The sequence below is a fragment of the Dendropsophus ebraccatus genome, chromosome 8 (genome assembly GCF_027789765.1).
Source record: "Dendropsophus ebraccatus isolate aDenEbr1 chromosome 8, aDenEbr1.pat, whole genome shotgun sequence".
Taxonomy (NCBI): Eukaryota; Metazoa; Chordata; class Amphibia; order Anura; family Hylidae; genus Dendropsophus; species Dendropsophus ebraccatus.
In genome coordinates, this window is record NC_091461.1 from 35,045,378 (window position 1) to 35,069,670 (window position 24,293).

General features: G+C 43.5%; 1 protein-coding gene across 2 annotated transcripts in view; it reads right to left on the reverse strand.

Annotated features, from left to right (window-relative positions):
* SLK (STE20 like kinase) overlaps positions 1-24,293 on the reverse strand; it is a 50,048-nt gene that overhangs the window by 24,016 nt on the left and 1,739 nt on the right. For both annotated transcript variants that reach the window (XM_069980149.1, XM_069980148.1), the window contains exons 2-5: positions 4,467-4,631; positions 3,581-3,629; positions 1,925-2,074; positions 574-646 (exon numbers count right to left, since the gene is read on the reverse strand). In XM_069980149.1, the coding sequence (XP_069836250.1) occupies positions 574-646; positions 1,925-2,074; positions 3,581-3,629; positions 4,467-4,631 (437 nt within the window). The remainder of the gene's footprint in view (positions 1-573; positions 647-1,924; positions 2,075-3,580; positions 3,630-4,466; positions 4,632-24,293) is intronic.

The window sequence follows — 24,293 nt, forward strand, 5'->3', positions numbered from 1 at the left end:
GGACCTCTACGACCTCAACCTGTGTGTCAAATAAGGGACCCCTGTTCTCTCCAGGATGCTGCATTGCACTGCTAGTCTAGTATTAGAAACTAAATTCTATTTTTTCCCCAGAATCATCACTATTATTGTCAGTGGACTTTGGTTTTGCAGTTCAGTCCCATTCAAATGTATTTCCGATCTCTCCTAACTAATTGATTAGATTGATGGTGCGTTTACACAGACATCTGACAGATGTCTGTGACAGATTTAGTATGTGGCAGATTTTTGAAGCCAAAGCCAGGAACAGACTATAAACAGAGAACAGGTTATAAAGAAAAGATTAAGATTTCTCCTATTTTAAAATCCATTCCTGGCTTTGGTTTCAAAAGTCTGTAAAATAAATCCATCTATGTAAATGCACCATAAGCTGCAGCAACAAAACAACTTACAGATAAAAAAAGATGAAAATCTAGTCTTCAATCAGGCTCTTTATTGCTTGCAGTTTTTTTTTAAGGTGAACATGATGGCTCCATGGTGTAAACACCTAAGTCCAGTCATTACAATGACACAACAGTAGTAACACAACACACATACCAGTATGGCGTGCCAATGAATGAGTCTCGTCTCTGTAATGTCCTGGTGTTTTTAGCAGACACTCCAAAGTCAGCTGTAAAGGAAATATTGAAGCTTTTTAATCACATAATAAATAGTTTTTAAGCTTTTTGTTGGAAAAACTGATCCAAGTCTACAAGGTATTTAGGAAAGAGTCAGGTCAGGTCAACTTCAGGTTCATCTGTGACCCTTAGTCCTTTAAACATACTTTTTTTTTTTTTGTATGTCTACTTTTTTCCTGCATCTTTCTCCTGACTAGAGATGAACGCAACTTGGGCATGCTCATGTCTGATTGTTGATTAGCGGTGGCTGAAGAAGTTGGAAGTATCCCTAGGGAGTCCTGAAAAACATGGATATGGCCTATTGCTGAATCCATGTTCTTCAGGCAGCCTTTGGGCTGCATCCAACTTCTTCAGTCACCGGTAATCAAATCTCGAACAATCGGACATAAGCACGATCAAATTGCGCTCCTCTCTACTCCTGACCTATGAAAATGGTCTATTGGAGAAAACCATTGTGTCCTGACAAATGTAATGGCTGCAAAATAATAATATTTAAGGAACTGGCCATTTGGGTTACATTGGCAGCTGAAGAATTGGTAAAAATTTTAGAACATGGGAAATAGCCTTATCAAATCAGGCAAGGGTTCTTTAATTGCAATACATTACGATTAGAGATGAGCGAACCTGGAGCATGCTCGAGTCCATCCGAACCCGAACGTTCGGCATTTGATTAGCAGGGGCTGCTGAACTTGGATAGAATGGATATAGTCATTGGCTGTATCCATGTTTTCCAGACAACCTTAGAGCTTTATCCAAGTTCAGCAGCCACCGCTAATCAAATGCCGAATGTTCGGGTTCGGATGGACTCGAACCCAATTCGCTCATCTCTAATTACGATACTATATGCTAATACATTACAATGACAGCTGTTTGGGGATGTAAGCCTGAAATGCATTCACTCCCACTCCTTGTATGAGCTTCTTCAGCCAACCAGAAAACCTAAGAAACTATACTATCACCATCAGAGCAAGTCTAGAGGAAAGAGAATCCATAATGTATGAGCTGTTCCTGTTATTCAAGGACTGCTACAAAGCAGTCATTGGGTCTATTAACCAAAACAGGCCAAAAATCTGCCGATACTGGCCAATAACCAAGAGAGCTAGGACTCCAAATTTTTAAATTAAGAACTTAACAAATGGAATGCTTTGTATTTTATACAAAGGAGATTCATGAGCATGTGGCATCAAGGAAAAGAAGCCTGACAAAGTCATAGCAAGATGGACGCTGTATAAAGAAAGGACTGGGATTGAGAGCTGGTAATATGGACTCACCCAGCTTGACGTCTCCATCAAGGGTCAGGAGTATGTTTCCCGCTTTAAGATCCCGGTGGATTATTTTGTTGTCATGTAAATAAACCAGGGCTTCCAGGGTCTGCTTACAAACCACACGTATCTGCGGCTCAGTCAGCGGACGCTCCAGTTCTGCAGGTAGAAATCAGAAGAACAATGAGTAACAAAAGGAATTAAATGTCTAGGGATTAACACATTAATGGTTTTATCAGGTTTAGAAAACCCATTGTCAAATACCCTAATACGCAATCTGAGTCAATAGAGGGAGAGAGGTCCCCCACTGAGACCTTCATCTATTAGCCAAAGAACAGAGGGTCTATAAAGAAGATCTATACTCTGGAGGACATGACCGCTCCGGGTATTACAGATAGGCCAATGATTAAAATTAGGTCAATCAATTAGCTGACACCAAACTATTCCTAACGACACCACCACAGCTAAAGGCTTATTACACCAAGCGATTATCAGCCATATTTGGCCTATTATCGTCCAGTACAGCCGATAATCCCTTGGTGTAATAGCTAGTGTTAAATGGCAACATGCACAATGTCGGCTGATCCTTGTCTTTCAACGTGTTTTTAAAAAAAACCTCAACGATAATGATGGTCTGCCAGCCATCTAACGCCTATGGGCTCATCCGGGGGACCCCTCCCTCACTGCTGGCATGTGTAATATCACTGGTAGCGAGCAGGGAACGAGGAGCAAGCAATTGCTGATGTGACAGGTTGGCGTTTGCTTGCTCCCCCTGAATGACCCGTGTAATAGGGCCTTTACTCTTATGGGCACAACTTTACACATAACAAGTACAGTCATCTAAGCTTTTCGGATTGCCTCCATTAGCTCAGAGAAGTCATTCCACATATTACTATGTTTATCTTCTACTTTACAAGACTGGTAGCTGCTATGACTAAGAAACCTTATGAATCAGTGGAGTAAGAAGGGCTGTAAGGATCTTTATATAAAGCTTCTGAAGATGCTTCCCCTTCCCATGAGCTTAGGCCAGTGAATGATCGACACTCCAAGGATCATAAATCTATATTTACTGGCTCTTCATTCTAGGTTACCCTCGAACCTTGAAGGTCTGATAAGGATAGATGCTTGTTAATGTGTCCCTAAAGGTTATGTCTTAGATAAAAAAAAAAAAAAAAAAAGTCTGCAGTTTTCCATTTTTTTCCCCTTGTCATGTTGTGCCTGGCGTTACAGTTCTACGCTACTCATGTAAATGAGGTGGCAGCAATACTACACAAGGCCTATGTACAAGGCTGGGGCCAATAGGTTTTCTTTACATCAATATAAGAGATCTTCTTGGTGTTCCTATAAAGATGGGCCTAATATGCCCCCTCATCTGATCATTTCTTCATTCATCATGCTGTATGTCTCCCATAATGCAACTTACAACATGGCAAAGACAACACAACTTCCTCTGCAGAACAGAGAACAGATCTGTGCCTAATAAATGTAAGAGATGGCGCCATCCATTATCTTTTTACGGAAGAAGTCAGACTGGAAGACTGGCAGGCTCTCGGTTGTGTGTAAGAAGTTGTGTAGATCTGTCAGTACTGTTATATATCTGCCCACATTACTTAGAATTGTCCTACGCTTTACCCAAGAAAGGTTCAGAGAAACCGATAGACTTACCAAGCATTACAGCATCTACGGCTCCTCCAGCACAAAACTCTATGAGAATCTGTGAAGAACACAAGCGAGAAGACATGTTACATAACTAAAGTTCTTCCAGCTACATGTACATGTGGACTCGACCCTCATTTTGGGAGACGTCGTTCATCAGTGGTTAACAGTGTTACAGCACTGGGGTCCTGGGTCTGAATCTAACCAAGAACAAAATCTGAATATTCTTGTATTCTTTATGTTCTTGGATGCGGACAGAGGTCACAAGGTCACATTAAAGGGAACCTGTCACCCCGGGCAGCCCCCCAAACCCACCCCACTTCTGGACAGGGCCTCTCATTCATGCCTACTCTTACCCGTGTGTATATGATTTCCTATGGCCATCAGAGTCATCTCCGCTCATTTGCATACTGAGTGGGCAAATAAGCCGCGTCCATACTGACGCAGGAGCGGGTATGTATGCGGGGCCCTGTCCAGCGGTGGGTTTGGGGGGGCTGCCCGGCATGACAGGTTCCCTTTAAGATGCCCATATTTTCCCACAAGCCCTTTAAGGGGCTATCTGGTTTAAAAAGCCTATAGAAAAATTCTATTAATAGAGACTAATCCTCCATTCACAACTATTATAGTAGTCCGTGCCACCAGCACAGGAAGATAACCATGTAAGTCTTGTAGTATTTGTCCCAATGGAAAACTACAATATCTCGACTTACACAAAACAAATCTATATAACATACATGGGTTGCGTAGGAGGGTTACCGAATGCTATCTTTTCTATGAGAATAAGAAGGGTCTCCCTGATCATATGTAAAACACTCACTATCCTGACAGAAGGATCACACAGACCCATTCACTGATACAATGAGCAGTAGTCACATATTATTCCTGCAGCACTTACCCACAGGTTATTCTCGAAATAGAAGGCATCCAGAAGTTTAACAATATGTGGGTGATCACATGAGGCCAATATATCAATCTCCACCATATAGTCCTCGAGTTCATCTTCAGATTTCGTGTCTATGACCTTTGCCGCAGCCAATATACCAGTCTCTTTATTCTGGGCCTAAATAAACATAGAAAGCAAAAAGTAAGTAACAATGCATTCCAGTATCATGTGATAGGAGACATGGGTTGTCAGGCTCTAAACTAGAAGGCTATGGACTGTTCAAGTGTTTGTATAATAAACCATATGATCTTCTTATTCACTTACAGATCTATCTGGTATTTAAAGTACCTAGAGAGTCTACATCTCAGCCACAACATTGTTCTCCCCCTTCACTCCCCGAGCTGGCCCTTATACACATCACAGGCCTGACGCCATGACTGGGGTATAATTATACAGCTAATAAATTACTAAATTTACAAAGAAAAAAATTCCCAACACAATAAAAATTTCCACATGGATTTTTGCCACCAGGGCAGAAAACGTGGAAAGAAGAGGCATGTCACTAATATGTGACGGAGACACAGAGGATTAGCTCTATGACACGACAACGCACCTAATCCTCATGCAGATCTGCCGCACACCGACAGCAGCCATCCGGGATGCAGCCTAGGATTAAGGCTAGGTTCACACTGCGTGTTTGCAATCCGATTTTTTCATCCGTTTATTGCAAAAAAAAACGGATGAAAAACGGATGCATTTGTGTGCATCCGCTTTTTCATTGACTTCCATTGTAAAAAACAAAACAAACACGGATCAGGTTTTTTTTTACAATGGAAGTCAATGGAAAAACGGATAAAAAAAAACGGATTGCAAAAACGCAGTGTGAACCCAGCCTTATACAGTAAAATCTGACACGTGTCCATAAAAGTCATCTCCAGTCATCAGCTGACTGACTAGTTTTAGTACTGTAGCCCTTTACTGGCTAGAGTGATATACTCACAAACATCCAGCAGCTTCTATAGACAGTGGACATGTGACCAGCAGACACAGGGACACATTTTTATATTGCAGGTGGGGGGGGGGGGGGTCATACCACCACAACCATAAACTTAGTGGTTATCATGGCGATATAAGTTTAAGACAAGTGGTCATAACCACCTATGCTATAAAACAGGCATACACATTACCCCCCTCCAATCACCAGGACCAATGCTGATCAGACGTGAACTCTCGTCATGGGGACAGCAGGGATTTATGTCTAAAGAAAGGGAACATTTTTCCTGCTCTCACCCTAGCAACATCTGTGAATGTGAATGCAGAGCTAAGGCCAACACGGTGAGGCCTGTCTGACTGCAGCGCATATATGCTCAGCGGTAACCAGGACGCTCCTCTGTGTATCCTTCCTATCAATCACTTCCCACCACAAAAGCCAGAGGTTGTGATCCCACTAAGCGGACATTAGAGAGTAAGAGGAAGCAGTGTTATTCTCACAGCGCTTCTAGGAGAGGTTTCTCTTCACCTTGAATGGTTTTCACTATTAGAATTCATTCACATCTTGTTAAACTGGCCACATCGATAAATGCCGTCTCCCCATGGCCCCCACAGTGATTGACAGCTTTCTATGTAAGACCCAATGTCAGACAAGAGCGAGAGGCAAGGCAAGTGCTAAGACAAGAGCGAGAGGCAAGTGCTAAGGCAAGAGCGAGAGGCAAGGCAAGAGCTAAGACAAAAGCGGGATGCAAGTGCTAAGACAAGAGCGAGAGACAAGACAAGAGCTAAGACAAGAGGGAGAGACAATGCAAGAGTTAAGACAAGAGCGAGAAACAAGGCAAGAGCTAAGACAAGAGGGAGAGACAAGGCCAGTGCTAAGGCAAGAGCGAGAGGCAAGGCAAGAGCTAAGACAAGAGCGAGAGACAAGACAAGAGCTAAGACAAGAGGGAGAGACAAGGCAAGAGATAAGGCAAGAGGGAGAGACAAGGCAAGAGACAAGGCAAGAGCTAAGACAAGAGCAAGAGACAAGGCAAGAGCTAAGACAAGAGGGAGAGACAAGGCAAGTGCTAAGGCAAGAACAAGAGGGAAGGCAAGAGCTAAGACAAAAGCGAGCTGCAAGTGCTAAGACAAGAGCGAGAGGCAAGTGCTAAGACAAGAGCGAGAGGCAAGGGCTAATACAAGAGCGAGAGGCAAGGCAAGTGCTAAGACAAGAGCAAGAGATAAGGCAAGAGCTAAGACAAGAGCGAGAAGCAAGGCAAGTGCTAAGACAAGAGCGAGAGGCAAGTGCTAAGACAAGAGCGAGAGACAAGGCAAGAGCTAAGACAAGAGGGAGAGACAAGGCAAGTGCTGAAGACAAGAGGGAGAGACTAAGCAAGAGCTAAGACAAGAGGGAGAGACAAAGCAAGAGCTAAGACAAGAGCGAGAGGCAAGGCAAGTGCTAAGACAAGAGGGAGAGACAAGGCAAGAGCTAAGACAAGAGGGAGAGACAAGGCAAGAGCTAAGACAAGAGGGAGAGACAAGGCAAGAGCTAAGACAAGAGGGAGAGACAAGGCAAGAGCTAAGACAAGAGGGAGAGACAAGGCAAGAGCTAAGACAAGAGGGAGAGACAAGGCAAGTGCTAAGGCAAGAGCAAGAGGCAAGGCAAGAGCTAAGACAAAAGCGAGATGCAAGTGCTAAGACAAGAGCGAGAGGCAAGGCCAGTGCTAAGACAAGAGCGAGAGACAAGGCAAGAGCTAAGACAAGAGCGAGAGGCAAGTGCTAAGGCAAGAGCAAGAGGCAAGGCAAGAGCTAAGACAAAAGCGAGATGCAAGTGCTAAGACAAGAGCGAGAGGCAAGGCCAGTGCTAAGACAAGAGCGAGAGACAAGGCAAGAGCTAAGACAAGAGCGAGAGGCAAAGCAAGTGCTAAGACAAGAGCGAGAGGCAAGGCCAGTGCTAAGACAAGAGCGAGAGACAAGGCAAGGGACAAGGCAAGAGGGAGAGACAAGGCAAGAGACAAGGCAAGAGCTAAGACAAGAGGGAGAGACAAGGCAAGTGCTAAGGCAAGAGCAAGAGGCAAGGCAAGAGCTAAGACAAAAGTGAGATGCAAGTGCTAAGACAAGAGCGAGAGGCAAGTGCTAAGACAAGAGCAAGAGGAAGAGAAGGAAAGTCTGGAGCAGGATTGTCTCATCATAGACCATCTGATACTGAGGTCCAGCTCCCAAATCTGTCTTAAAGGGCTACCCCGGCCTGGGGGCTTTTTTTTTATATGGCCGGGGAGGAGGTGGCTGAGGGCAGCGACGTCCACTCACCTCCCCGGTTCCAGCGGCGGGTCCCGTATCGCGTCGCTCCGGTCCCCGCTGCCCGGCCGATTCCTGGTGTCTGACGCGGGCTTGAGACGTGACAATTCAAATCGGCTCAGCCTGTCAGTAACAGAGGCGGGATCCCACCTCTGTCACTGACTGGCTGTGCGGACTTGAAACGTCACTAGTTTCACTAGTGGACGTCGTCAGCCACCTCCTCCCCGGCCATATAAAAAAAAAAAAAGCCCCCAGGCCGGAGTACCCCATTAAATTGTTTTTTCCAACTTTCAGTTATCCCCTATCAATATGATAGAGAATAACTACCCGATTCTAGAGATCACAGAGTGCACTGTTCAGTGGTCTTCATAGTGCCAATAGAGAATGAATAGAGGATTGATGACCATGCTATCCCTGCTGCTCCATTCTAATAGAAGACTTGGGTCCCCATACCAGAGATCAGCCTGGTGATCAGATCCCCCCACAACCAGATAGCTATCCTCTATGAATAAGGGATAACTGCAAGTTGATAAACCCTTTAATCTAAGAAGCTAGCCACGGACTTTCACTAGCTGTCAGACAACCCTCTCTAATAATGTCCCCTTATACATGCATGCTCACTTCAGCTGACTGTGCATTTATTTATTTAATAAAGATGGGGAAGTAAGCGGCCGCCAGACCCCTTTATTTCCCCTAAGAAAATAATGGACATTTTAAAATCCATCACATCCAATCCTTCTTTTCACATCATTAGTCGAATGAACATTGGCCAAAACATCTCATGCATTATATGGTTGACCGATTCCTTAAAAGAGGGACTCTGGGCAGTCATTTCTTTTTTTTTTTTTACCTACCATGCTCCCCCAGGGCTCCTTCTGTCATGTCTTCTGGTACTTAAAGGGGTTATCCAGCGCTACAAAAACATGGTTACTTTTCCCCCTCTGTCATCTCCAGTTCAGGTGTGGTTTGCAATTGAGCTCCATTTACTTCAATGGAACTGAGTTCCAAGCCCCACCGAATCTGGAGACAAGAGAGGGGAAAAAGTGGCCATGTTTTTGTAGCACTGGATAACCCCTTTAACACTATGGCTGCCACTTCCAAGAGAGACTCATCTCACAGTGACAGCCCTCTCAGCCAATCACTGACCACAGCGCTATCCGTCCCAGAAGTGGCGGCCAGAGCATTCAGCTCAGGACCCAAAGACGTGACAGGACCACACCAAGGGAGCGTGGTAGATTAGAATAGGCCGTTTATTATTATTTCTGCACCCCCAGTAATATAAAAATATAAAATGTCCAGAGTACCTCTTTAAAGGTGCTGTTACATCTTCAATAGCCGACGCCCAACCCGCAAACAGGCTCAGCTGAGCATAGACATGTTTTCTATGGAAGGAATGGAGGTAAGCCAGTCTTTCAACTTATTTCCAGGAACAACCAAGGGATTGGGCATCAGATCTTAATATGCCTGATCTTTCTTTCTGCTACATTATCTATCGGATAAAATCATTAGGCCCCCATACACACAAGCTGTTGGACGCCATTTTACTGATGTTTGTTGTAACGAATATATTTATTAGTAATCTTTTTTATATTTTGCAATTGTTGCGGTTACTAACTATAGTGGGATGACTCACATACAGGATAGCCCATATCCTCACACTGAGCAGCTACCATCCCTCGGACGGCCACAGCCCAATGTTGCTGCATCAGGATGAAGTCATGTCTGCTACATTCTAAAGATGTGATGAAAGCCGGAGGAACGGTCTGTGCCCTATAGGTAAATATAAATGTACATAGCAACACACTGACAATAAAGAGTCCTTGCTCCAGATAGCAACCACTTCACTCACACTTCATCTCTATTCCGGAAAATGGATGGAAAATCTGCTCCAGATATCAACCAGACATATTGATAAACTGAAGCAACACTTAAAAAGCATTGGATAGTCCCTTTAAGGATAGACCTACACAGTGACTTTGGTTGCACAACATGAATATTGCAGTTCTGCATATAATGATTGTGAATGTGGTGGGGTTGTGACATTTCTGATCACACGCGACTTTGCCAGCACTGACCTCACTACAGGCCATGGACCACTGGGACCTGCTGGTGACTTCTATGCAAATCACATATGTTACAGCCAGATGACAACTGTAATAAGTCGCATGACCCAGGTGACCTCTGCAGCCCTAGCCTAATATTTAGGGTCACTATGTCACCTCTGTAGCCCTAGCCTAATATTTAGGGTCACTATGCCACGTATGTAGCCCTAGCCTAATATTTAGGGTCACTATGTCACCTCTGCAGCCTTAGCCTAATATTTAGGGTCACTATGTCACCTCTCTAGCCTTAGCCTAATATTTAGGGTCACTATGTCACCTCTCTAGCCTTAGCCTAATATTTAGGGTCACTATGTCACCTCTCTAGCTCTAGCCTAATATTTAGGGTCACTGTCACCTTTCTAGCCTTAGCCTAATATTTAGGGTCACTATGTCACCTCTCTAGCCTTAGCCTAATATTTAGGGTCACTATGTCACCTCTGTAGCCCTAGGCTAATATTTAGGGTCACTATGTCATTTCTGTAGCTCTACCCTAATATTTAGGGTCACTATGTCATTTCTGTAGCTCTACCCTAATATTTAGGGTCACTATGTCACCTCTGTAGCCTTAGCCTAATATCTTGGGTCACTATGTCACCTCTGTAGCCCTAGGCTAATATTTAGGGTCACTATGTCACCTTTGCAGCCCTGGCCTAATATTTAGGGTCACTATGTCACCTTTGCAGCCCTGGCCTAATATTTAGGGTCACTATGTCCCCTCTGCAGCCTTAGCCTAATATCTCGGGTCACTATGTCACTTCTGCAGCCTTAGCCTAATATTTAGGCACAATATGTCACTTCTGTAGCCCTAGCCAAATATTTAGGGTCACTATGTCACTTCTGTAGCCCTAGGCTAATATTTAGGGTCACTATGTCACCTCTGCAGCCTTAGCCTAATATTTAGGGTCACTATGTCACCTCTGCAGCCCTAGCCTAATATCTCGGGTCACTATGTCACCTCTGCAGCCTTAGTCTTATATTCAGGGTCACTATGTCCCCTCTGTGGCTTTAGCTATCAGTCTACATTTGCACAGTAGTTTGCGCCCCTCTAAATGTCACGCACAATTGATAACCCGTCCCAGGCTGTTTGGGCAGGTGTCATGGCACCTGGCAGCCGCCAGCCACAGCAGGACATTACAAATACTAATGATTACATGTAAGTGGCCCCTACAGAGATAGATAAACATGTCGGCCAAAGTGTCAGTAACAATAAAGGACTGTTTAGCTTTCACACCATGCTGCTGCCATCTTCTCCTTTAGGACCGAGGAAACTGCTCTCAATGGACTACAGCGCTCTCCTATGTGGAAAGGCCAAGCAATGTTCCTTGTGGACCTCCTGATTCATGAGCAGAGTGTCAGCATATGCCGTGCAGAGGGTGAGGGGGCTGGGGCTGATACAGGGGATATTTATAACCCTGTAGGCATCACAGTGACAACTAGTATTGGTGATAACTCGGAATAGCTATTAGAAGATGTTATAAGAGTCGTGTTTCCGGGTATTTTTCTGTAATTATCCCATTTCCAGCAGGTTACGGGATAGTACAGCACCAGCCGTTCACACCATGTTATTACTGTCTTACATGATCACCATGCTGTACATCTATGTAGCTGATATTCAAAAGCAAAGCGACAAAGGAGAAATCTGTGGGGACGCTATAGGACACCAGCTATGTGTAGGACACCCCAATGACTAAGACACAATTACATACAGGCAGGGGACACTGCAGTGAGGCTGTGTGCACACAGAGGGGACAGGTCTGAAACCATCAGATGTCACGTTGCTTCTATATTACAGAATACAGGAGAGGGGACTGTAAAGCATTACTGACACTTCTACTGACACAGGCCTCATGTATTTCTATGTCTTCAGGTGGCTCAGTGGGAACATTTGACCCATCTAATGCGGGTGCCCTCTGGGACAGGGAGAGAAGGATTAAAGGAGAAGTTTGGCAAAAATTATTATTAAAGTATTGTATTGCCCTCAAAAAGTTATACACATCCCCAATATACACTTATTCTGGGAAATGCTTATTACGTGCTTATTTCCCTGCACTTACTATTGCATCAAGGCTTCACTTCCTGGATAACATGGTGATGTCACTTCCTGGATAACATGGTGATGTCACTTCCTGGATAACATGGTGATGTCACTTCCTGGATAACATGGTGATGTCACTTCCTGGATAACATGGTGATATCACGACCCGACTCCCAGAGCCACAGCCCGCACAGCTCTGGGAGTCGGGTCGTGACATCACCATTTTAGCCATTTTAGCACTTTATAAGCATTTCCCGTAATAAGTGTATATTGGGGATTTGTATAACTCTTGAGGGGCAATACAACATTTTAATAAAAATTTTCGCCTGACTTCTCCTTTAACCTCTTAAGGACATATGACGTACCGGTACGTCATATGTCCTCATTAGCACTTGAAGCGCCGCGGTCCCGGGTGCCGCGTGTAGCCCGGGACCACCGCTATTAGCGGGCACGGTCTGATCGCCTTGCCCGCTAATTAGCTAATTGGAGGCAGCTGTCAAAGTTGACAGCTGCCTCCGATTACCGGAGGCAACCTTTCCCTGGTGTCTAGTGGGGGAGATCGCTCCTCCGGGACGTTGTCCCGGAGGAGCGATCTCCGTTACTGATGCCGGCTGGGGACTCGTCCAAGATGGCGCCGTCCCCGACTCAGCACTCGTTTACTTCCGGCTGCAGCAGCCGGAAGTAAACGAGTGCCTATCTCATGGATCTCTGCAGCATATCTATGCTGCAGAGATCTCAATGAGAGATCAAAGTATATATATTAGAAGTCCCCTAGGGGGGCTTCTAGTATATGTGTAAAAAAAAAAAAAAAAGTGTTGTTTATAGTAAAAAGCCCCCTCCCCCAATAAAAGTCTGAATCACCCCCCTTTTCCCAGGTTTTAAATAAAAGTAAACAAATAAATAAATAAACATGTTTAGTATCGCCGCGTGCGTAATCGCCTTAACTATTAATTAATCACATTCCTGATCTCGCACGGTAAACTGCGTCAGCGCAAAAAAATCCCAAAGTGCAAAATTGCGCATTTTTGGTCGCATCAAATCCAGAAAAAATGTAATAAAAAGCGATCAAAAAGACGTATATGGGCAATCAAGGTATCAATAGAAAGAACATATCATGGCGCAAAAAAATGACACCTGACACAGCCCCATAGACAAAAGGATAAAAGCGTTATAAGCCTGGGAATGGAGCGATTTTAAGGAACGTATATTTGTTAACAATGGTTTGAATTTTTTATAGGCCATCAGATACAATATGTTATACATGTTATATATCGTTTTAATCGTAACGACTTGAGGAACATGCATAACAAGTCAGTTTTACCCCAGGGCGAATGGCGTAAAAACACAGTTCCCCCAAATAAAAGAAATGTGTTTTTTTTTTTCAATTTCACCACACTTTGAATTTTTTTCTGGTTTCGTAGTGTACTTAATGCAAAAATTCAGTCTGCAGTTGCAAAGTACAATTAGTGACGCAAAAAATAAGGGCTCATGTGGGTTTCTAGGTGGAAAAATGCAAGTGCTATGGCCTTTTAAACACAAGGAGGAAAAACCGAAAACGCAAAAACGAAAATGGGCCCCGTCCTTAAGGGGTTAAGCAGTGAGATTTTACCTGATCCTTGCATTATTACCCTGTTAAAAATATTAAAGAAGCACTCCAGCAATTTAGAAGTGTCAGCTGTTTCATCGTAGCTCAGCCATATCCATACTTAAGCCTGTTTATCATTGCTGCTTGGTCATATGACTCAGACCCCCCCCCCCCAGCATATTATATGCTTTACTATGTATACAGGATTCCATGTTCTTCTGTGTGGTTGTCTTCCTGTGAACTACAGGGTTACAGCATCACCTATCAAACCCCTCTCAGCAGCTCAGTCCCTTCCCCTGTAAGCTATACTTGTATATCCCTTTATATAGCAAATGCTTCTGAATAAATAATTTCTGCTCTATCTAGGGGGCCAGTAGTGCAGAGATGTGCTTGGAGAGTCTATACAGTAAAAGTAGTTGCAGTAAGAGCTGATAGGGAAAAACCTATCACAAGGAGACAAGCTGGAGCTGCGTTACATAGGAATAAACTGGGACAGAAGTTCTACTTCACTGATCTATCACTTACTGCACTTAGATGAAACTCCTCCCCCTATGTCAGAGGCATCAGGGAGAATGTAGGCCGCTTTAGAAAAGCCATAACAGGGGTTTATGAACCAAGATGGCAGGCAACCCATACATAGCTCATCAGATATAGACAAGCGTCTCTACTGACAGCCTATACTGCACTATATACGCTTCTCTAAGCGCTGCGATCTGATGGGTCACTATGGGCACTAGTTGTGATACATCGGCCTGGTGCTCACTATGAGTAAGTCTTTCCTCTGACACCAGATGACAGATGCCAGCTCTGTGGCAGGATCCATTATGTAACGCAGCCGGCTATTTATAGGGTGGAGCAGCCGTGCCAGTTTCCTTTCATTCAGTCTAGCAAACATTTTCCATTCTATCATCTCTCACAAAGATGTGATGTATGAAGGAACGGATCCACCACTGTGACTGCAAAACACTCGTATACAAATTAGGGGGCTGTTCTGCATTGCACTGAGGGAAATGTAAGTTGTTTTCCTCCCACTATTCTATACAGCTTAGTGTTATATACACTGCATTGCTAACAATCAGCATGGAAGCAATGTAAGAAATGTATGGATGGTGAAGGTATGTGCATAGTGCTGTGATACAGTTAGGCATCACCCCCTGAGATCCAGCATGATGGCATATATGATGTGTTATTACTCCATGCATGTTCCGGGATGTACTTATCTTATCACTTCCATTTACTTCCTTCCCCCTACAGCAGCAGCTGTCACATCCATATCCAGTACCAGTAACCCTAGAAGTGGGAGTACTGGGGGTTCTGCTATGTGCAGGAAATGCCCAGACAGGAAGAGGAGTGACCGCACGTCAGAGACAGAAGTCCCTGTCTGTCCCTGTGAACAATACACTCCTCATGGTCTCCAGCCTCTCAGAGCCACATCCTATCATAACAACAAGACCTGGCTTATATACCTTATACAATGTGTAATGGATTTCATATCAATCCATGAAAACTGATGTTAGAGATCAGCCTGAATCCACGGAAAGGATAAGAGATGGATCTATCTGCCATGACGGTGTATTACAATGGTGCAGGAAAAACACCCACACAGACATGAACATGTGTGTAACATCACTGGTGGCTGTACTATGCCATGTGCTCATGTATGTGATGGAGCTGCGGCTGATGCATAACATATATGATGCCACCTCTGGTGTCACCATGCAATGAGGATTAACCAGCAGCACTCCTAAAAATGGCTCCCGTCTTACTGCTCTGCATTTATGTATTACTTAGGGGTTTCTATAAGCCAGTAATGTTATTGGTCCATTCCAGTCTATAAGCCTATTCCTGTCTACGCCGCAGATGTGATGCACCCTTAGTGTGTGAATGTACCCTTAGTGCTATCTCACACCTCACAAGGTACCTTCCTCACAGGAAAGTCCGGCTGACGGGCTGTACTGGTATCATCATATTCTATATACTCCTTTACCTAGGTATGAAAGAACACAACCTGCACGATGCTGTACCCATGGGTGTGAGGAGCTAGGCTCTAATGTGCATACGGGTATCCACGGTGAACTTATGATCGGATTAATGGCCTATAGCCTAATGGGCCAACACCCAAAGCTGAAGCTCCAACGATCAGGCCTAATAACAGAACCCTTTAAATAATGATTGCAGATGTGAGATTTCCCATGAACAGGACCATGTAGGAGAGGGGAGAAAGAAAACTGTTTAAAGGGAATGTGATTTGTACCTATAAGAGAGTGTTTGCACTTAATACAGTAATAAGGTAAAGTCCTCATACAGCTTTGTCACCTGGAAATTATAAATTTGGTATTGCCTTAAAGGGATCCTATCACTATAAATTCATCCCAGCAGCTAAAAATATATTACTATATGGCCCCAAGCACTGTTTCCAAGCATATAAGTAAACGCAACAAGCATTGCTTATATGGCCTGAAAAAGAACTTTGTACATCCTTCCTATGTAGTCATATAGGCGGGGTCCTCGGCTGCTAACTAGTCAAAGCTGGCAGGTAACATCTTTAGTAATAATTAGACTTCCGCTGTCTGCCCGCTCCGTGGAGCGGGCGGATCCAGCGGGAGTAACGCCCTGAAAACTGGGATACAGCGGGAATCATTACCAAGGGTTCGGGTTCGTACGAACCCGAACCGAACTTGGTTCGGACCATCCCTAGTAATAATGTCTCCTAGGGAGCATTGGTACTCAGGGACATTGGTGCTCCGTAGCGCTGCCGGCTCCTACAGGCAGACACTCACAGGGCGGCGCCATTCCTGAAGATGTTTCCCGCCAGCCGTGACTAGTTAGGAGCCCCGATGTCTAGTTAGGTTGGATTTACCAAGTACCTTTTCAGGCCATTTATAGCCTGGAAACAGTGGTTTGGGGCAATTTACCAATAAAATTATAGCTGCAGGGTTGATTTTATAGTGATTGGTTCCCTTTAACTACTCACCTTCAGAGCAAGTGTAATGGTATTAGTTCTGCACTGTACCCCCAATGCACAACTCATGTGTCCCCCCCCCCCCCCAAGTCTTTTTTTATATGTACCCTAAATGAATTTTTAATGGTGGAATGTTTATTTCTAGCTATATACAGGCCTTTATATAGCTACAGTGGTGGACAGCGAAAGGTATGGCTCTTAGTCATTAGGGATGAAACAAACTATATAAAAAGCTGCTGTGTCTGTACAGCATTAAGCGTTAATAATCTAGAATGCATAGTAAGAGTCTATATCTTGAAATGGCCGACAACCTCTGCACTACATCAATTATATGTGTTCTGTCACATATTAACAAGAAGCAGGGCGGATATAAAGTAAACAGGATCCTCACAGTGAGAGTAATGGGACTGGCTCACACTTCCTTCAGTCCATTAACAAAGCCCATCCCGTGCCCAATACTTTCCCAGACACAGTAAGAAAGCAGCTGTCTTCCCGTATCCTGTCAGTGTGAACAATCACATCATACATGGACGGCCAGTGCGCACACAGCAGATTATAGGAACTAAGAGCCCTAATACACTGGACGACTATCGTGCAAATTATCGTTATATCGTTTCAATTTAAACAATAATAGTTTCATGTAAACGCATGAATGACCAATGAGAAAACGTTCATCGTTCGTTTGGTGCCGACACAAAAATCATCGTTAATTGTTCGCTGTAATTTCATTTGTTCAGGCTGGGTTCACTCCGCGTTTTTGCAATCCGTTCAACGTATCCGTTTTTAATTGGTTACTTTTGTGTCCGTTAAAAAAAAAACATCCATTTTGATCAGTTTTTTTATTTTTAAATTATGGAAGTCAATGGAAAAACAGATCCAAACAGGTGACACACCATGGTTTCCGTTTTTTCCATAAAAATGTTAAACGGATTGTAAAAACGCAGTGTGAACCCAGCCTCAATAATTGTTCAGTGTAATTCCACATCGTTCCTCCATTTGCTGGGATCAGAAGGAGTAAACGATCGTAGTAACGATGGAAACGAACGACAATTGTTCAATCGTATAATGGTGAACGATTTCAAGTTAATGATAAACTCGTTTGCGATCCTTTATTGTTAAAAATTGCTTCGTCTAATAGGACCCTAAGACTTGGCCAATGGAAGCCAACTTAAGCTTAGAGGGAATGTCCACGATTGTAAAATAAGGATTTATTGCTTTGAGTTACAGGAAACACTGAAGGGATTATCTTTTTTCATGTTCCGCTTTTAGGGGTCATCTATGATTGAAAAAAGAATGCTATTTTATTCATTTCCAAGAAACAGCAGCTCCATTGTTCACCGGCTGTTTGGTGCTCAATCCTGGGCTATACTGCAATACCAGATGCCACCTATTACAGTATGTGTAAAGAGGGTGTCCTGTCATACACTACTGCATACCCTGGTGCAGGTAATGTAAAACTCATAGAGAAACTGATAAAAACAATTCTCTAATACATGTTAACTTGACAATTCTTTAAGTGAAGAGTGAAGGCACGCAAGGCTTCCCATTGACATACCGAGGCAAGTGGTATTCTGTCCGCCTTCATACTAGCGATTGCTGGGGGTCTCAGCACCCGGACCCTCACCAATACAAACTTCTGACATGTGGCTATAAAGGTAGCCAAGGTTGAAATGATAGGTACGCTTTCGTATTGGGAGACTCCCTCTTGTAAAATGAGTCCTGTTTCTATTAAAGAGTATATAAGGAAGTGGCTGAGTAATAAAAATGTTTCTATTGTCCACTGCAGAAGAGTCACTCAATACTTTTACCCAGTTGGAACCAGTGACAGAAAGGGACATTTTTAGAGCATTGCCATTTGGGTCTGACCAGCCTAGAGCATTCATCTCACCCTACAAGGCGGATAAGCACTGTCCAGAAAAAGACATCATGGGCTCGCTTCTGTAGCTATGACACTTGCGGTTATGCCTGTCTTCTATAGTAGGCGCTGTACAGCCAGTGGAGGAACTAATTTTTATCTAGAGACTGATGCCTATCCTCCTCCCTTTCATTTTCCAAAGATGACTTTCAAATGGTGTTCCCCACCGCTGGCTGCACTTGCTCCTATATGGGGGCTAGGACAGCTCTTATAGAGATTCATCAGCAGGGAGTTAAAGGGGTACTCTAGAGAAAGAAAATAGTTTTTAAATCAACTCAGAAGGTTTTACAGATTTGTAAATTAATTCTATTTAAACATCTCAAGTATGTCCTGCAGTAGTATTGTGCTCTCTGCACTGTGCTGTCAGTGGCAGGAACTGTCCAGAGCAGAAGGGGTTTCCTATGGGGATTTGTTACTGCTCTGGATAGTTCATGTCACAGATAGAGATGATCAAACAGAGCTGATGTTCAGGTTCGTACCAACTCGAACCATCGGTATTTGACTCCCACAGTCTTCCCGTTCCGTGGGGAAGGTGGAGACAGACCAGAGTCCAGCCTGGAAAACACAGGAGGCAGCAGAGAGCGCTGTGTCAGACTGGAAAGAATATATAACTTACTGCAGGACACACTGCAGCTGATAAGTACTGGGAGACTGGAGATTTTTTAAATTTAAGCAATTTACAAATCTATATAACTTTGACACCAGTTTATTAAAAAAAAAACAACATTTCTTCAGAGTACTCCTTTAAAGAACCACTAGTAAGTAATTAAAATGAAAAACAGTTTTTCTTGTCGTCTCGGTTTAGTTCACTCTTGCACGCCCTATAATAAGACTATACCGCGCGATTTAAGATATCATAGCAGAACATGATGTGGTGGCAAAGATTTAAGGGAGTGCACATGTATTACAGGGACACGTCTGAACCAGGCTAGGAAATGATGTTTGCATGTGCCATACACATGTTCTAGAACCCTCGGGACTGCAGGCACACAGCGCAGATGGCTACATTACAGCATAATACCATCACAGGAGGTGGTCCCCTAACTTCAAGGCCAAGCGTATTGATCATGCCTTGATGGGAAGCACTCAGGCCCAGAGATAAACAATCCCATTAGAGCTGAATTCACACGCAGCAGATTTGTTGCTGACTGTTCCGTGACTGAAAGTCAGTTCTCCTCATCTAAATGGTATTATTTTGGTAGAAAGCAATTTAGTCCCATGAGAAATCAATGGATTGCCTGGGGAGAGACAATCTTCCTGGCTGCAAGACGATGATCCTGAAAAAGAAACTCCCTCCATTAACTTAGAATTTCCTAATAGGATACATGGAAATGGACTGTGTAGACAGGCCTATTATAAGGGGCTGGATATAGCTTCATGGCTGAGGATAACGCACCTTGGACATAATCTATATGAAGGATTGGGCTATTATATGGAGGCTGATGATGATCTAATACATGGCTGGGGCTACTATACAGGCTCTGCCTTCCTCTACCTTTACTGTGATATTACAATACAAGTCCTGTCCATGTGGTGTACTGATGTAATTGGACACAATAAAGCGGATTTCTCGCTAAAGACCCCGTTCCTTAGGCCAAACGGAGAGTTTGCAGACAATATTCGTAAGTGTTCACTGTAAAATGAAAATCTGTAAATCCTGATATACAGACTTTTGAGTTCTACAATATGTTCCTGATAAATATCCCATCTTCCACAGCCACACACTATATCCTCATCTGAATGTAATGGCTGCATGGGAAATTCTATGCCTCACTGTCAGCACAAAAAAGAAAACCTACAATGCAATTTACAAGAAGCACCAGATGTGTCGGCTGTAGATTCTCACTGTACGCTACATTATAAGCGGACGCTAAGTCTTATATCTTACACAGAGTCTGCAAGTGTCACTGTTGGGTTTCTCTTTGAGAAGGGCACTAAAATGGTGTGGAAAATAGTTGATGTTCTCCGGTGTCACCTATTGGAGGTCGCATCTCTGCAGGTCAATGCTCTACCCCTTTAAAGGGGTACTCCAGAGCAGTGGCAAATCCCCATAGAAAACATTTCCTGCTCTGGACAGTTCCTGTCACAGACAGAATTGGCAGCATAGAGCACTGTGTCAGACTGGAACGAATACACCACTTGCTGCAGGACATACAGCAGCTGATAAGTACTGGGAGACTGGAGATTTTTTAAATTTAAGCAATTTACAAATCTATATAACTTTGACACCAGTTTATTAAAAAAAAAAAAAGAAAAAAAAAAGTACTGGAAGGCTTGAGATTTTTTTCTAACAGAAGTAATTTACAAATCAAAATAACTTTGCATTTCTCCGGAGTATCCCTTTAAGAGCCTTCAGACATGACTAGGTATTATTAGCCAGACCAGAATCTTTATAGACAGCTGTTTAAAGGACCTTCCTCCTTAAAGGCTGCATATTTGTCTCCCAGCACTGCATGACATATAAAACTCCATGTGCCAATTTGGCTGTTTCCATAAAGAGAAACCTGACCCCCTCAGTCCCATGACAAAGGCCTCTCTATTAGATAGCCAGCATTGTGATTTATACTGAAGAGGGGCAACAATCCTGAAACAGCTGACTACAGATGGGGGACTCTTCCACCTGGAGGAGATCCTGGCTAGGCTAATAATCCCCAGCCATGTTTCAAGGCTTTTAAATTGGAGGAGAATCGACTTGCAGAGCTGCTACTGCCAATAGGTGGCACAAGAGAGCAAACTTCCATCTGGTGGTAGAGAGGTACTGGGCATATGCCCTGTTCTAGGAAATATTATGGCAATGGTATCTGATCTATAATATTATTTTATTAGATAAATGATTATGAGATACAATGAGGAAAGAAACTTTCCTTATATTAGGAACCCTACGGTAATCCTGATTTTCTAGCTGCTTTATGATAGAATTGTGGCCCTACCTTATAACTTCCAGTAAGGGCCCTATTACACGGGAAATTTATCGTGCGAAAAATTGTTATATTGTTTGAATTTAAACGATAATCGTTCTGTGTAATTGCAGGCAACGATCAAAAAATTGAAAGTTGATTTAGATCTGAACCTAAAATTATCGTTAATTGTTCGCTGTAATTCCACATTTGTTCGTTTAAGTTCTGCACTTGTTCACTAATCGATCAGTGTAATTGCACATTGTTGATTGTTTTGCTGGGATCAGGAGTAAATGATCATAGTAACGATCGCAGTAACGACCCTCGTTCTGTGTAATATTGTGAACGATTTTAGGTTAACAAACAACCTCATTTGCAATCATTTATCGTTAGTCGTTAAAAATCGCTCCGTGTAATAGGACCCTAATGCTGCATTTACACTGAATTTTCACGATAACAATCGCATTTGAGTGATAATCGTTCCGTGTAAACACAGCAAATGATCAAGCGACAAGCGAGAAATCATTCATTTTGATCTTTCAACATGTTCTCAAATCGTCGTTCGCTAAAAATTCACAGATCGCTTCGTGTAAACAGTCTTTCAAAGATTCACCCTATGTTAAAGATGGGCTTAAGCGATCTTAAAAAACGATCGCAATAACGATTTTTCTTACAAATTTCAAACGATTTATTCGTCTAAATGCTAATTGTTGTAAAAACAAAATCATTGCTTCAAAATCGTTAAACGATCGATTGGGCGAATTATTGCTTTGTGTAAACGCAGCATTAGTCTCCCTGGTATTCGTGCCGCCTCCATGTGATGATACACAAGCACGTGAACTGTTCCTATGTGTGATCAGCTCCAAACAATCACATGGCTAGATGAAGTGAACTCCTGCCAGAAGATTGAATGACTGTAACTAGAGGCTCCCTGGTAGGGGAGGTGAAAAGGAAGCAGGGGGTGGGGAGCCGAGGAGCAGATCAATCTTTTCCTTGCTGTCTCTAGTGGGGGATTTGGTTTCTTTGTAAAGACTTTCCCACAGAAGACTGACACTTTCATTAGCCCCCTGCAAGTTGCTCTGCCTAATAATGTGCCAGGGGGCGCCGCTCAGGAAGTGCTGCCTCCCGAGACGAGAGAGGGATCAGCTGCGGGCGCACATTAGAGGAGGCCGCAGTCTGGGGGGAAATGCACTGGAGTACTTTAGGTTTACGCAAATCTTGTTTTCAGAAAGCTGATCACACACCGATGGATAATAAGGAAGAAGCAATGAAGCCGTATAATGTTACCTAAGTGACATCACACCCATAAAATACATGCGTCTGGAGAAAATAATACACCTAATGCTGACACACAAGCCACTTTGTGATTTTTCTCTTATTTCTCTGACTATGCAGCGCCATTTACCAGAGCGACAACCTAAGGAGATGCCCCCACAGAAACAAAAACGGTAGATATGGTTGAGAGAGGCAGAAACGGTAGCACTCCTAATACATATGGGGGCTGTGCCATCTGGAACCCCTTTATGAGTCAGAGTAGTGGCTCCCACTATAATAACCATGCATTGCATAGATATAGACATCCTGAGATCTCCTCTGGCAATGACGGCTGATCAGAAAGTGTTAGAGAAGCCATACCAGCCATCAGTCTGGAGATAGGGCTAGGGCTAAACAGCCATTTTAGCTATAATGCAGGTTGCATAGCCAAATATCTGTGTTTGGCTGTGTTCACACTAGGCATAACACCGTACGCTACATAGCAACAGGCGGTGTTAAGCTGCCAGACACCAGGCGGCATTCGGCATGTTCCTGCAGCCGATACCGCTGTATCGGCTGCAGGAACATTATCTTTTTATAACTGAATTGCAGGTGTGCCCACAATTCAAATAACCATTGACAATAATGTAAAGTACGGCTGGTGGCCGTACTTTACATTGTTTGAACAACACGACCCCATTCACCTATATACTCAGCAATGCCGCATGGTGATCCTGTGTAACCCTTGTCTAAAGGTGCCATATTATACCAAGGTCGGACAAAGCCATTGCCACCAGTATAAGGTGTATGGGGGCCTTCAGACTCTCTCTTGACAGATGTCATTGGTGGGCACAAGAGAGGAACGCTCTCACTTATATCTGCAGACATGCTCTTAGTGCGGGATCACAGAGAGCAAAATACAAGTGAAGTAGGGATCAGTGACATAAAGAAACCTCCTGTACGCTCTCATGTATGATCTCGGCATTAGAGGTGTGTAAGGAAGAACAAGGGAGAGGTCGTCTGACTCATTATAGAAGGACGTATATTACAGCTAACCAATAAGCCTTAGCTGAGGCCGACACAGAATAATACTTGATGTGGCTTGGACTCCAGCCAACCTGTTATCTGCTGATACGACTAGTCACTAGAGGGAAGTGGTCAAGAAGAGCCAGACTTCACATATGGAGTCACTTTCTCCAGTTTAAAACAGCTGTCAAATCTTCTCTTGCACTTTATGAGGAAACTTTTTGGCAGTCATTGGGGTCTTCAAAGGCAATCGCAGTCATGACATAGATATAGCCATATGCTGCCGAAATCCAGATCACTGATACAAGGGACATGCAACATCTTAAAAATCTATGAAGCATCTGGGACATGTCTGCTGCATGTGCCACACTATAAGAAGGGGGCGTGGTGTGTATTGATTGGGGGCGTGGCTTGTTATTGTATGAGCCTTATCAGGAGCTTTTCTCAAAACTTTCTTGCTTTGTATTTGGGGGAGGGAAGGAGAATTACTGATCACATGACAGGATCCAATAATACCTATAACTTTGTATTACAGCAGCAATACCAGGATCACATCACGGTTTCACTGTTATAATCTCCAATCATGAGAACTCTATGATAATCTAAGTTTGATTCGGAAAAACTTGGGGGGCTTCTAGAGGCTACAGCCATGAGAAGGCCCTTTAAATGTGCCCTGGTGTGAAGCTGGCCTATGTCTGACCCAAATATAATCCCCCCCCCCCCTTATACTTTCTATTGTTGGTTTATATTTCAGAGGCTGAACATGTTTCTTAAACAACAGATGATACAATGTAGC